Source organism: Haemaphysalis longicornis, unplaced genomic scaffold (genome assembly GCF_048455015.1).
Source record: "Haemaphysalis longicornis isolate Haplotype H1 unplaced genomic scaffold, Haemaphysalis longicornis Haplotype H1 scaffold_9, whole genome shotgun sequence".
NCBI classification, from domain to species: Eukaryota; Metazoa; Arthropoda; class Arachnida; order Ixodida; family Ixodidae; genus Haemaphysalis; species Haemaphysalis longicornis.
This window is the reverse complement of record NW_027526460.1, coordinates 52,645,840-52,659,463: the sequence shown is the minus strand read 5'-3', so window position 1 is coordinate 52,659,463 and position 13,624 is coordinate 52,645,840. Positions and strand designations below refer to the sequence as shown.

Below are 13,624 nucleotides of genomic sequence, written 5' to 3'. Positions count from 1 at the left end.
TCAGCCGGGGAGCACGGACCGGCGGGAGTCGACGCCGGGGAACAAAAGGAGGCTCGGGAGGAACTCGGCCCAACGCTCAGGTATGTCTCTGGCGCCTGCGACGAGACCTCGCGCTGGCTCATTAAGGCGCGGGCGTTGCGTTTCAACGTTATTGTTTGTTGGCAGGATGGATTTCAGTAAGACGTACTCTGGGGTGCCATAAAAGCGTTTCTACTTGTGCGCATTGTTACTGTGAAACAGACGAGGCGTACTCGAAGCAGAAATACCATAGCTTTTGTTGTTCGACAAAACTTTATCCGTATATTGTAAACAAATAGTTACTCCATGGCGCACCACCACATTTAAACAAATTATGCCTGAAATAAATTAAAATGTGGAAAGCCGCACGCACACCCGGAAATAAATACGAAACGACGTGTAGACCATCTTTTGATATTACGCCATGGTTTTCCAGCTTCATACCTCAAGCAACAGTGTTAGGGTGAATGAGTGCTTATATCTTAAAATATCCATCTTAAAATAAGATTTAGCAGGACAATGATAACAGTTCCAGCCTGCAAGAAAGAAAGGAAATACGAATTTATTTGCCCAACAGGCGACTGTGCAGACGACAGCGAAGAAGAAACTGTGATATTACTTGAGAAGAAGTCTGCCTCGTCGAGACGTCTAACAGACATCGTCGGATAATCCTGGATGGCCCTGTTTGAAGAATTATGCTGTTGCGGATGCTCTCTGAAGATAGGCGCACGCTACGTCGGCATCTTCTACATCGTAAGTCAAGTTCGCACTATAGTTTCGAACACACGCCAACAGGACTCTGGCTCGCTAACGGTAATTGCGTTGAATGCATAACGCGATTACTGGCACAGCGAAGCAGCATAAACACTTCGTATATCGAAATCCCCTTATCAAAATTCTCGCTTTAATCGTAGTTTTACACGGTCCAAACAGCGATGCAGGGGGAGCAGATCACCACCGCAATTAACGAAGTATCGCTTATAAAAAATTCACTTTTCTGTTCTGGGGACTTCGTTGTGACGAGGGTGAATGCAGTTCGAATGCTTTGGTTGAGTGTACAGACTTTGCCCAAAGTTTCCCGGCCACGCAAACTGCAACAGTGCCTCGAAGGATCACAAGCGATATGTCAACTTTCGAGTGCGGCCAAGACGCTTGTACAAGAAAACCGGTGGTTTCTTCGTTACTTACTCAATTTGGGGGCGCAAGGGGGCGAGGAGGGTCACAGTAAATGCCTTAGACATTTTTTAGCACGGGTGATGGGCCCGTTTGTGGGGGAGTGAGATTCATCCACAAGGTATTACGCTACGCGGTATATATTTGCTGCAACATCAACACACCGGAACGTGTAGTTTTGTTCACTCGCCGCTTTTCTGGTAGAGGCGAAAAGCAAAAACACCGGTGTGTTCGAGATTTCTGCGCGCGTTAAAAACCCCCAGGTGGTCAAAATTAATCCGGAGTCCTCCACTACGGCGCGCCTCATCGCCTCTGTAGCGTCGGTGCGTTAAACTACATAATCAGACAAATCAGTTTTGCTTACTCAGTTGGTGCTCGTAAATATCTGAGCATCTGCGTGTATGTCCGCCAGAGAACGTATACACGCATCAATTTTGTTCATGCTCTATGTCTTAGGCATTTCTTTAAAAGCAGGGATTAACACTGAAGTTTGAAATGCTAGGACTGCTGCGTAACTTAGGTTAACTTCCCGTTTTGTGCCCGACGGAATTCTCCACCCGGCATGAGTCGTTGGACAACAATACCGCTTCTCACGCTGAGTATACGACTTACGACGTTATTCCGTAACATGAGGATCACGGTCATGCCTTCACAATCTATGTATGGGGCTCCTCGCTTCACAATCTATGTATGGGGCTCCTCGCTCACGTAAATAGCGGGGTCTTGATCCCACGCTTGACTATGTTACGCTTAAATGGGCCATTGAAGACAAAATAGAACATAGCTTGATTTGAAAGAACATGACTTTGGTAACACCCTTAGCTTCATTCCGGTCGGAAGAAGTATTCTTAACCAAAAGAAAAATACGCGTAAGAAATATTTTTAAAAAATTCAAATTTCGCGCCACAGTGACGTCATACGGACAGGAGTGGCGTAATATGGGTCAGCACTTAAAACATAGTTACCAATGTATTAATGGCCCATTGCCATTAAATTGAACGAAGCTAGAGGTCCCACTAACCTCGCGTATTCATGTTTGTTTGGAGTGGCTTAGATCAGCGACCGTCAACGGCACAAACAAGATTGTGTGACGTCACGACACGCCGGTCATGTATGACGTCGTAGAGAAATCGTCGAAAAGTGGCTGGGGTGTGGCCACTGCTTCGTATGTTTTCTTAATATCTACGTGATTAAAGCGAAGCTTTCTACATCTCACTGATGCCGTACGTCGCGTCAAAAGCGCACTGCAAAAAAAAAACAACATTCCTGACGATGATGATGATGATCATGGGTGAAGTGAAAAAAAAAAACACTTCCCGTGGTCGGAAACGAACCTGGGTTCCTCGCGTAATGACGCCGACGTCTATCCGATTGCGTCATTCCGATATGGTCGAAGCTATTTGTATTTGGAGAGGGGTGCATATACGAGCAAAAGTAGACCGAAGAATCATGCACCCCTCCGTCTAACGACGACGACAGTTGAACGCAAAGCCTTTTTTGTTGCGAAATCAAATGGCGAAGGGTGAAAGCCAAAGCCGATGCGATCAAAAGTTTAAACAGCGTGCGAGTCAAAGTCCAAACGCAGACAACAGCAAAGAAATCGCTCACGAGAAAGCTTCACGTTCAACAATCGTCATCGTTATCGTTTTACGGAGGGGTGCATGATTTTAACAGCGAAGCTGTTTAGCAAATCGTTAGACTTTTGGTCCGCAGCTAAAAATACCAAGAAAACTCCTAGCGCACGTGAGCGCGTAAACGTCAGCGCGTGCCTCGCGGCGACCGCCAGGCAGTTATTAAAAACACCAAGAAAATTCCGAGTGCTCGTGTGTCCGTGTTCTTGACGCACGTTTGTCAAGCCAGGCGTACCACTTAGGGAGATTGGCCATGATTGGCAAAACAAAACAAAACAAAAAAACTCCGGCGTTCGCCGTAATCGTGGCAACAGTTTCTCGGAACGAGAAAGTCATGTCATGGCGTACGCCCCTCCAAACTGTTGTCCAATGATTATCTCTTCAAAAAAAAAAATAAATGGAGGAATCTCACACTCACCGCAACAATTATGGAGCAAAGGTCGTTGTGGTAGCGAAGAAAAAGCAAATCAGCTGCAATCATGAACCTAAAGCGTCGTGATGGTCGTGAAAATTTCGTACAGCTTCGCTACCTTGAAGTCTTACGCGTTCGTGTAAGCTTCCTTCATTTTTTCTTTTGAAGTTTGCAATAAAATTGGCATCAATGTTATCGGGACAAGGCAGTATTTTTTTTAGTGTACAAACTTGTATTTTGTCTTCAAGGCCCCTTTAACACGAAGCAAGACGCCACCGGACCTCGCATTGAAAGACGACATTACTGTGGCGCCGAAATCGCAAGATGATTCATGGATTATGAGATTTAACGCGCGGAAGCTACACAGGCGATAAGACGCGCCGTAGTGAAGGGCTCAGGATTAATTTTGACCAGCCGGGGGTCTTTAACGTGCGCCGAAATCTCGAACACACGGGCGTTTTCTGCTTCGCCTCCATCAGAAAAGCGGCCGCCGCGGCTGGGAGTCGAACCACCATCCTTGGCCTCGCGGGATCCATCCTGAATCGCGCAGCCGTAACGTTCGGAGAGACTTCTTTTTGATGCCATTGTTGATTAACTCAGCACGGAACCTGTACTAAGTGTCTAAGGGTGCAAAGTTGCACGCCCTAACTTCTGACCCCTCATACTCGCTCTTGTTAAAATATGCGCAGGCCGTGAGGGCGTTCATGCTTCTTCTCTACATCACAACTCTGCAAGACCCCAAGGCACTGAGAGAATCGGTGGGCGAAAGTCACGAAGGTGAGAGAGAAACCTTAAACCCCTTAAACTCAACAGCCTAGCAGACGGGACGGTAAACAGAACAGATGCCGCACAACGGTTGATTAGGAATAAAGCAGCCGAAGAGCAAACAGCTGGTCAAAGTACCCCGGCATTTCAGTTTCTGCTGGCAATCTTGTTCCGAAGACAAAGGCAATCCTCCTGCCGTATAGGTTCGTACATATACGGGGAAGTGAAAGCGCAGTGATAAAAGGGCCATCGCAAACACGGAAGTGAAGGGTCGATTATTTGGCCCTGTTTGTATTATTTGAGCGCACATCGATAACGATAACTGAGGATCGGTACCGAGTAAATATTATTCAAAGGCAGTGCTTTCTCTTGCCGCCGATTATTTTAGGTCTCTGTGGTGCTGAACACACTAGATAACGTTCACAAAGCGGATACCTCTTTGTGTGCCATATCACTTAAACAGACCCTGCAACACTTTTTTTCACGTTTTTTTTTTACAAATATTAAATGCTTTCAGAATGTAGTCAGCAAGCCAAACAAGTACTTAGTACAGGTGGTCACGCAATACAGAAATTCCTGCTCATCATATACGTTACAAATTTGCTCAAAAGATTTTTCCCTCTCTCCTGGTCTTCGCACTGTTTTCCCGCTCGAATAACGTCATTCGAGGTATTTCACGGCTGTTGCAAATGCCATAGCATTTCTAAACTGTATCGTCACCCGAGGTCCCGACCAACAAAATTACGTTGAGCGCTATTTCGTACGTTTGTACCTGACGATATCCCTGTTCAGTGATAAGTCTGAACGTGGCATGACTGAACTTGGCGAATGTTGGACAACAGTTTGAATTTCGGGTTTTTCCGAGCCCTGAATTGCTAATCATTGCTTAGCCATCAGACAGGAAGTGTACAACAAAAGGCTACCGCCTATCAACGACCTTTGAAAGTCATTTTAAAGCGGAACTTTAGTGCTCTCACTGATGGCGTCAGTAATGCGAAAACGCCCTGCAGGAAAGTCAACATTCTCTGACGATGATGATGATGATGAATGATCGTTGGTGAAGTGAAAGAAAAAAAACGTTTCAGTAGCCGGAATCAAACTAGGTCGCTCGCGTTATGAAGCCGGCGTACATTCGATTGCTCCATTTCGACATGTTAGAAACTGAGTCCAAACTCGGACGACAACCAAAGAATCCGTCACGAGAAAGCTTGGCGTTCAACAATCGTCGTCGTTAGACGGAGGGGTGCGACTTCGACCTCGTACCTGACTACGACTTCGTACCTGAACGTTTGCTTGTTAAGTACACGGCTCTTGAACTACAGCGTTCTAGTACTGAGTGTTAGTTACCCGGAGCGTGGCAAGCCATTCTCTACTATCTTTACCCCAGGCAAGCTCCGCTCAGCTAAGATAGGTCTCACAAACAATGAGCACATTGTAAGCGATTGGGATAGTCAATTGCATTGGCTTTGCATGGGCACACGTTTAACCTTTGCGCTTGAAATTAACACAGCTTTTTCTGTTGCGTATACACCACCTAATTGTCCCCAAGGAATTGGCTCAGTATGCAAATGTAAGCTAACGTTGTTAGGTAGGTAAGCGAACATAAGTTGCGCCGCTCGCCAACACGGGGAGAGGTAACGGAGACACCAGTTAGCCTCTGTCGTCGACGCAGACGCGGCGTAAGTTAATCAAGCAGCTACACGCAAGCCATCATCAGTCACCGCGAAAGATTGTCATATATGTCAATGCGTTGACCACGTGTACGTCATGCACATGCAGCGCTTCTAAAGTTCTTAAATATCAGTCACGCCAAGCTGACCAGGTGGAGGTTGGTAGCCTCATATAAGGAAAAAAGAAGGGAGGAGAGAATTTTGAAGTAGGTTTTTTGTGTGAGTGACATCGCTGATGCATTGTAAGCTAATGTCGTTCCTCATGTCTGTGCCACGCACACGGGCCACCTTTACAGTTATTTTTATAAGGCCTGTCTTGCACACAAAGGCCTATATATATCGTATTCACTGAAAAGTTTAGCTGTCAATTTCTTCGCTTGGCAACACTGTAAACGGCCACGGACATGGCCGAAGCGTCACGAATATCGCGCGGCTTGTGCCACTGCGCCTGCACGCCGCAGAAAAAAAATAAAAAAACCACCAGCGTGCGTCGTCTGCTCCGTTTCCACCCGATTGTCAACGGTGGTGTCAACATATAGGTTATTAATCACGTTAGAGTCGAGGCATCACTTGCGTTCGGTGGGGTAGAGTTTGGAACGCCCAACACACATCGTGTACTTAGCATGGACAAGTACCGCCAACCCGCGGAACCCGACGTAACGAGTGACGGCGCACTCACACGGGTTGCCTGCATGCGGGCATCGCCAGTGAATATAGCCTATAGAAATGAGCATGGTGGCAAAAGAGAAACGAATGGGAATGACGGCGACGAAATTTCGATACCGGTCGGGAACTAATGAGGTGTGAGGCAGCAAATGCCGCGGCTAAACGAGCAAATGTGGCCACTGAGATGGTTACAGCGGTAAGGACGTGGTTGGCACGGTGTACGAGGGCCGTATGAGCGACGCCGCATTGGGCCAAGCTATAAGTTCACGAGGGAGAGGCACGATGTGCTCACGTACTCTCAAAGATCTAAGACTGGATATACAGCTTTTTTTTTGCGTGCCAAGGTGTGTTTCATCAAGGGATAGCGAAGAGTTAGCCGAATGTTATGCGTCTTGCACCTCTCAGACGCAATGCTGCCTGACGTGGACCACGCCTCTGCTTCACACAATAGCAGTCTGCGCATTCGTCGCGTTGTGTCAACGAAAACAATTCCGTTATCTTGGCTTAGTGTGGTCTGTTGCATCATTATGTTAAAGTTCAATGACCCGCGTGTTCTTTTATCTCTCAAAGAGGAACTATCGACAATCTGCGAGACGTCACGACGATTATCATGGTTAACTTGTATTGTCTAACTGCGACTGTAGTAGCATGCCGGTAACTGCTGCCAACGCCGATGTCACAGGGGCTGGAAATCGAGTTTTCAGCTGGAATAAGGAAAGGCTGCGTTTGAAAACAGGATTTCATTTACCCTGTCCCCTTTAAACACGAAAATTCCCAAGCTTCGCGCGCGAGGACCCTATTCTCCTCGCGTCTTGAACCACACACCTCGAAGCAAATATTCACACGAGCTTTTCATTTAACACGGGGTTAGTTTGTGCATGTAAGCTTCGTTAACGAACGAATACGCCTTTATTTCGCCCAGCCTCTGTTCACTTTTCCAATTATTCAACTCCCCGCGCTAATTAATTTCAGCCTTTCTCGCCCCACCTGAATGACTACGTGAGTGAGTGAGTGAGTGAGTGAGTGAGTGAGTGAGTGAGTGAGTGAGTGAGTGAGTGAGTGAGTGAGTGAGTGAGTGAGTGAGTGAGTGAGTGAGTGAGTGAGTGAGTGAGTGAGTGAGTGAGTGAGTGATTTACTGAACTAGAAAGTGGAAAAGAAGTGGACTGGGGATATTTTGGACCCATTTGGGAGTTCAATAACCACTCTCAGTTAAAATCAGCAAACTATCATCTTTTCTCTCCCCCTTGCGCAGTGTTGCACGACGTGCTGGTCGTGCTGAGCTGCGAATGTGTCATCAACATCATCGTAAGCGCCATCCTGTTTGCATCTACAGTGAAGGTAAGAATGCTGGATTCGTGCATGCAGTATGGTGATGATGATCACTGTGATTATTGTGAGGACAAGGAGGCGGATGAGGAAGAGGGGTACATTTTTATGGGGCAATCTTTCATGCCACGCACATTATACAGGGAAGCTCGAAATTTTGCGGCCCGGGGTATAAGCGCGGCTCCGGAACCCATGGCCTTGAGAGCAAATAGACGATTTTCTCTCGCATTGCATAAGAAATAATGTTGTGTCCTGGAGATGTACGCCAAAATTGCACGTTGGAGTCACGTTACATGGTTATTTCTTTTGTTGCACCATCTAGTTAGGCCGTCCCCACGTATTTGATCTGCACAATTTCATGTTACCTGTCGAGCATACGTAGTATGTGGTGAATTTTCGCCAACTTGTGCACCTTCGAATGCCACCGTACCCGTGGGCCGCTGATCTGGTGTGCTTTAGTCATGTGATGTATAAAATCCGCAGCAGGAGCAAAAATCTCTTTCCCCAAATTTTCTCTATTGGATTATTATCTCTACTGACGAGTCTTTGCCCTTACTTTTTGATTGGGTTGGAAAACGTTTATTGAAGCGGCGGAGGAGATTCTTGTCCTACACCGTATTTCATACAATCACATCCCTTACTTCTTTAGTTTTCTGTCCATCGTCCTATTCTCTCTTGTTTGTGGTGTTATTTTCCCCTGGGTTTCTTTCTTTACTTCATATAATTGTAATCCCCACCTCCCTTCCTTTTGTCCCTAAGAAGAACAAGCGTGTAACCACAACTTATGCCTTGTACTGGCCGCGCCCTTACACCCTTTCCAATCCCACCTTGTAAGGACAGTGCAAATATAACGCATAAGCTGCGGATGGAAGCGTGCGATAATAAAAAGAAAAAGGAAACTGTTATGTATAGAGAATTTTCCATAAGCGTTATGGATGCTAAGCATTTATCCTACAACCCAGCAATCCTCTAATTGAGCATGCATTGTGTTTTTCTTCTTTTATGCGAGGAAGCTATCAATAATGTGCTACCTTATGCATCCGTGCAGCCCAAGCGTTACCTGACATTACCGTGGCTCGTATGGAACACAGTTGGCGTGCTCGTAGTCCAGGTCATTTGCCTTCACCTGGTCACGGAACGCTATCAACTAGACGTAAGCTAACCCTCATTCAAACATATGCAGAAGTTGGCACTGATGCCATAATGAAATTGACTGTAAACCTCGTTTTTCGTGGCAGCCTCGTGAAGTGTCGACCTAACAATTTCCACCTTAACATGAAACGCATTGCCACAATATTTATAGTTGGAGTTTGAGATAAATTAAAGTCACAAGCTGTAACGTGATAGGGGAAAAAGGCTGAAGGCCTTTGACCTCAACTTTCACCGATGACCTTGAGGCTGAGTGACGTTTAGGCTGCGATTAGAGTGAAGTTCTCACTTTTCCCCGTGGATACGTAACTATTTTTCGCCACTCTTGTTTCTCATGACAAAGTCGAACGCATCTTCCAAACAACCGCCCTCAAAGTGTACGTCAAACAGTCAGCAGGTTTATTCGTGATAACATTTTTCTTAAATATAAGCTTCAAACTGTGTGTGCGGGTATTCTGAACACTGTGTGCTTGTTTAAACGTTCCCTGTGTACTCGCTACTTATCGTTGTTTTTCACGGGCCAAAGGCTTTCGCCGGGTCAACAGTGTTGTCGGCGTCCACTTTAAAACAATCCAGAATAGCGAAAATTTCACACTTCCGTCACAATGGCAGGATGTGCGTTTCATTATCTTGGAATTAAGAGGTTCGCAAATACAAACCACCCATGTGTTTGAAGTTCAGGCGCGGTCGAGCTTGCGGTCGCGCTGGGGCCCAAGGTTGGGTTGTGGTGCGGACGTCGATTGAGTTGAGCTTCCCTACACGAAAACTCTACCTCAATCGTGAGGATGAGGTTTAAATGAGGACGAGGAAACTGTCTTGAGGTTGACGTCAGGCCAAAGCTCGTGAGTACGCTTGTCGAACTATGTATTTCAAGCATGTCACGGTATGTTCCCTGAGTTGGTTACATCCGGTGCTCTATTGCTGTTCTTAGGTACATTAACAGCTAACCTACTTTGACATGGTGTAAGTGGTCTTCTTGCTCCCTCTTATGATTTTTGTACGTTTCTGATTTTGTAACGCTCAAGGCGTGGGCCAAACCACACGTGAGTCAAATACTGCAATACACTGATATGTTAAAATGTCTTCTGCCATGCGAAAGCAAGTTAGATTTACGTATACTTCAAACGTTTTATTCGAATTCTATTCGTTGTTTACTACAGTTCAAAGAAGAGCAAACATTTCTCCTTTTATCGAATTATTGTTTACAACGAAGTCAGTTTACTATCCTGATGACTTCGCTAAATCGACGGTTTACTGTATGTGAAAATAACAACCTCATTGCTTGTTATTGTGCCCCCTCCGAATTCAAATTCGTGTTTCTCGCTAACTTCTTTTTCCCTCTTCTCCTCTGTTTCCCAACTCGACAGCACGGCGAGGCCCTAACGTTCGGCATCCTTTTCACACTGGCCACCATCTCGCAGGTACGCAAGTGCGGACGCAGCGAGCCCTGCCCTCGGGTGCACAAATTTATACGGAAGAAAATCACACGTAAAATAGAACACACCTCGGTAAAGAAATTGGCCGAGCACCAGCTCGCTTTGCTGCAAACGTCGTCGAAAGACGACAGTCACCTGCCGCTCCTGCCACGTGACTGCCTCTCCCCTTCATCTTGCCCACCCCTCACGCTCTTCCCTTCCTCTCTCCGTCCTCCAATGATAAACGCAGTAAAGGTTTGCTGAATTCAATTCAAGTTTGCCGCATTCGCACTTCTGGCGCGCCGTCTGCTTGTACCTTTTGCTACCGTTTCGCTTGGCGTTCGATCCACGCGCTTCAGGCTTCACCGCGAGCCCTTTTTGTATTTCGTCGACGAAATATTGTTTTTAAGCACTTTTTTTCTGTGTTTGCTATGGCAAGAGTTAGGCCCAAATCTACTTTAAATTAAACGAACAGTGCCAGTTTCTGTTATGTATTTGCTTCAAATATGCATAATGTTTCCTTTTGCTAAACAATCTCGACAAGTATTACGTATACTACCAGATTTAGGAGTTTCGAAATGTTTTGCCTATATATTAACGTCTCGTTCAATTGTCCGACCAGCTGAATCGAGGAACCGACATGCAGGCAAAAGCTTCGCGCCTAAGTTGCCCAAGAAAGACTATCGGCTGTCAAAGTTTAAAAGTCGCGCTGCGTCGAGGTCAACAAGCAGAGTGTGCAGAAATGGTCGTCGTTCATTCCCCCCCCGTCCCCCAAACCATCCCCAACTGCTTAGGGACTAAGTAAAACCATTGCTAGAAAACTTATATTTCGCATACAGCGAGGAGTCGACTTGAATATGAACACTGTAAAATACTTGGCAGAACTCTGCATAATTTTTGTGCTAATCGTTGTCAAAAGTCACTGCCTCTATATTTAAATGGGATATTTTGCATGGCTCCTGAACATGCGGGAGAGTGCTATAAGCTTGATACTGCGCAGAAAGCGAGCTGTCGCTCTCGACCCCAGCTGTGCGCAAATACTACTGTGAATTACACTGAATAACTCCAGAGTAATCAGTTCTGAAATAACTGCAATGAGCCGTGAAGCTGTACCTGACTAAAATGAAGTGAGCGGAGCGTGGGACAAACAGCTACAGCGTCATTCCTAAATTTATCGGAATTCATGTAAGCAACTCCGTGCCGGCTGTACAAGGACGGTGTTGGCGGTGCTCGATCGTCACGCCACGCTCGTGTTGCATTCACGTAAACAGGGTGTGCACGATGGCTAAGCGCCCCTCTATCTAGGCGTTTTTGCTTAACGCGGTCATCCACATGCTTTCACGTCCCTCCTTATCTAATCCCCAGATCTACTTCGTCTGCATCGTGGCCTCTTTTTATCAAGAGCTGGAATCGCCGCGCAATCCCAGCCTGTACGACGACATGGACAACGAGGAAGAGGAGGGGATCGACACCACCAGCCTGTTTTCGATGAGATTAAACTGACCTCGGATTGAGTCACGACGAGTGCTACCGAGTCGGAGGCTCTTTTTGTGTGTGTGTTCCTTTTATATACGACGCTGCTGTCAAGGCGAACTTTTTGTTGTCGTCTGGCGGAGGAGCATAATGGGATGAGATAAGAGATGGGGGCAGGAAGACGACTGCGACGATAATGATGACAGTGACGACGGCGAGGAGGGGACAATGACGAAAATGTGTGCCGTTGTTGTTGTAAACCTTTCATACTCGAAAGGAAGGCACTATATGCCTGTGAGGGGTAGTGGGTAGGTAGGGAGCACATTGAAGTTTGCAGATCTTCTGTAGTGAGCACCGTGAAGCCAGGCTCGAGTATCCGCTTCGTAGACCAGAAATATACCCCTCGTGTTAGGCCACTCGAAATACCGCATTGCGCAATTTAGACGATCGTCTGTATATCCAGCGTGTAAAGGTGAACAGGAGTGGTTGTTCGAAAGCCAGGGGAAAAGAAAGTTGTTTATTTTGCAAATTTTGGGCCCTGACCGTGTGTGCTGTAAACGCGCCGTTTGCGTCAACATGCTACAAGAGGACATGTACAAAACAGACAGACAGACAGACAGACAGACATGAGTAAATGGAGCTTTCAATAGCTCCCCGGTACCACACGAAGTACAACCGGTTATACCCAATTGCAACAGTACAAAAATAGGGCCAACCGGCAAAGAGAATTTTGTCCACACGAAGGTGGAGAGAAATTAACGGGAAAGACTTTCTTGCGACCCACCACCAGGGGAGCGGGCCCGGGGGGACCCCTCTTGTCCCCCCTAGGAAAAAGCCGGATAGGGTGGGTTGCTGGGAACGGGAACTTGGGCATCGGGTTTGGGTTATGGGAAAAGGGTGGGAATGAGGGAAGCAATTTTGCTCCAATCCTTTTGTCTGACTCTCTTCCAAGACTGATTGCTCAGCGAGGGCATCAGACAGTGCCAATTGCCAAATATGCGGTCCCTGCCACGGGTTACCGCTCACCCATAGGGTCCGATAACTGGGCCCCAACTGTCGGAGACAGGAAGTACCCTATTTAGTGGCGACGGTCAGGTCCTTCCCGACCCCCAGCTCTGCGGCCGATGCGTACTAACGTCCTCGATCAACTGTCCCGCACAAGGTACTCATGAATCACCAATGAAGCTTTCAGACAGACAGACAGACAGACAGACAGACAGACAGACAGACAGACAGACAGACAGACAGACAGACAGACCAAAATTTCTGCGTTCAAGTAGCCCAAGAAAGACTATCGCCTTTAAAAGTTGAAGCAACTCATCCCCTTAATGTGTAACTAAGATGAACGACAAGCGAGCGTGAAGACTGTGCTTTGGATTTCAAAGTTCTGGTACACAAACTGCTCGCAGTCGCTCATCAGAGAGAGCGTGTGTGTGCGCGCATGTGTGCTGTCGTTGGCGGACCGGCAGATCCTTGCAACGTGTGCCGTCAAACACATCACCAAGAGTCACAAAGGCTTGAGTCCTTCAGGAACGAAGCTTATAGGCGTCAGATATCTCGCTGAAGAATGCAATGTTAGTCGCGTATATTGCTTCCTCCAAAAAGGGTGTGCCGGGAGGCTCTCCTTCGCAGTACTTCAAACCAAGCCGACCGCTACATCACAGGATACGGGCAATCCATGATAAGATGTTGGACATCACCCGGGAGTCCATACGTAGACATTGTACAAGCCACGACGGTGTTCTTTCCGAATTCGTCTGATTTCGGAATCAACAGCTATGAGGCATCAGCCCTTTTAAATGCAGAGCATTTGTATAACTCACGATGTCACCCGTGCGTCGGCATCCGCAGCAGCCAGCCTCCCCCTGCACTATAAAAAGAAATAACAGTTACCGGCACCTGGTTTCGATCCCACGACCCGGCAGG

The 13,624-nt window shown here is 46.9% G+C and overlaps 1 protein-coding gene across 1 annotated transcript; it reads left to right on the top strand.

Moving 5' to 3' along the window:
* The first annotated feature begins 616 nt into the window (after positions 1–616).
* Positions 617–11,759, top strand: LOC144152566 (uncharacterized). Its single transcript, XM_077683872.1, has 6 exons — positions 617–771; positions 3,924–4,011; positions 7,588–7,673; positions 8,710–8,814; positions 10,178–10,231; positions 11,591–11,759. Exons 1-6 carry the CDS (start codon positions 694–696, stop codon positions 11,726–11,728), a joined length of 549 nt encoding a protein of 182 aa, XP_077539998.1. The 5' UTR covers positions 617–693; the 3' UTR covers positions 11,729–11,759.
* Positions 11,760–13,624: the final 1,865 nt, after the last annotated feature.

What these genes read in the sequence shown, in the direction of transcription:
- LOC144152566 (XM_077683872.1), top strand. Translation starts at nt 694, where the DNA reads ATGGCCCTGTTTGAAGAATTATGCTGTTGCGGATGCTCTCTGAAGATA. An exon ending in TGTTTGCATCTACAGTGAAG is followed by an intron (nt 7,674 to 8,709) that starts GTAAGAATGCTG and finishes GCATCCGTGCAG; the next exon opens with CCCAAGCGTTACCTGACATT. An exon ending in CACTGGCCACCATCTCGCAG is followed by an intron (nt 10,232 to 11,590) that starts GTACGCAAGTGC and finishes TCTAATCCCCAG; the next exon opens with ATCTACTTCGTCTGCATCGT.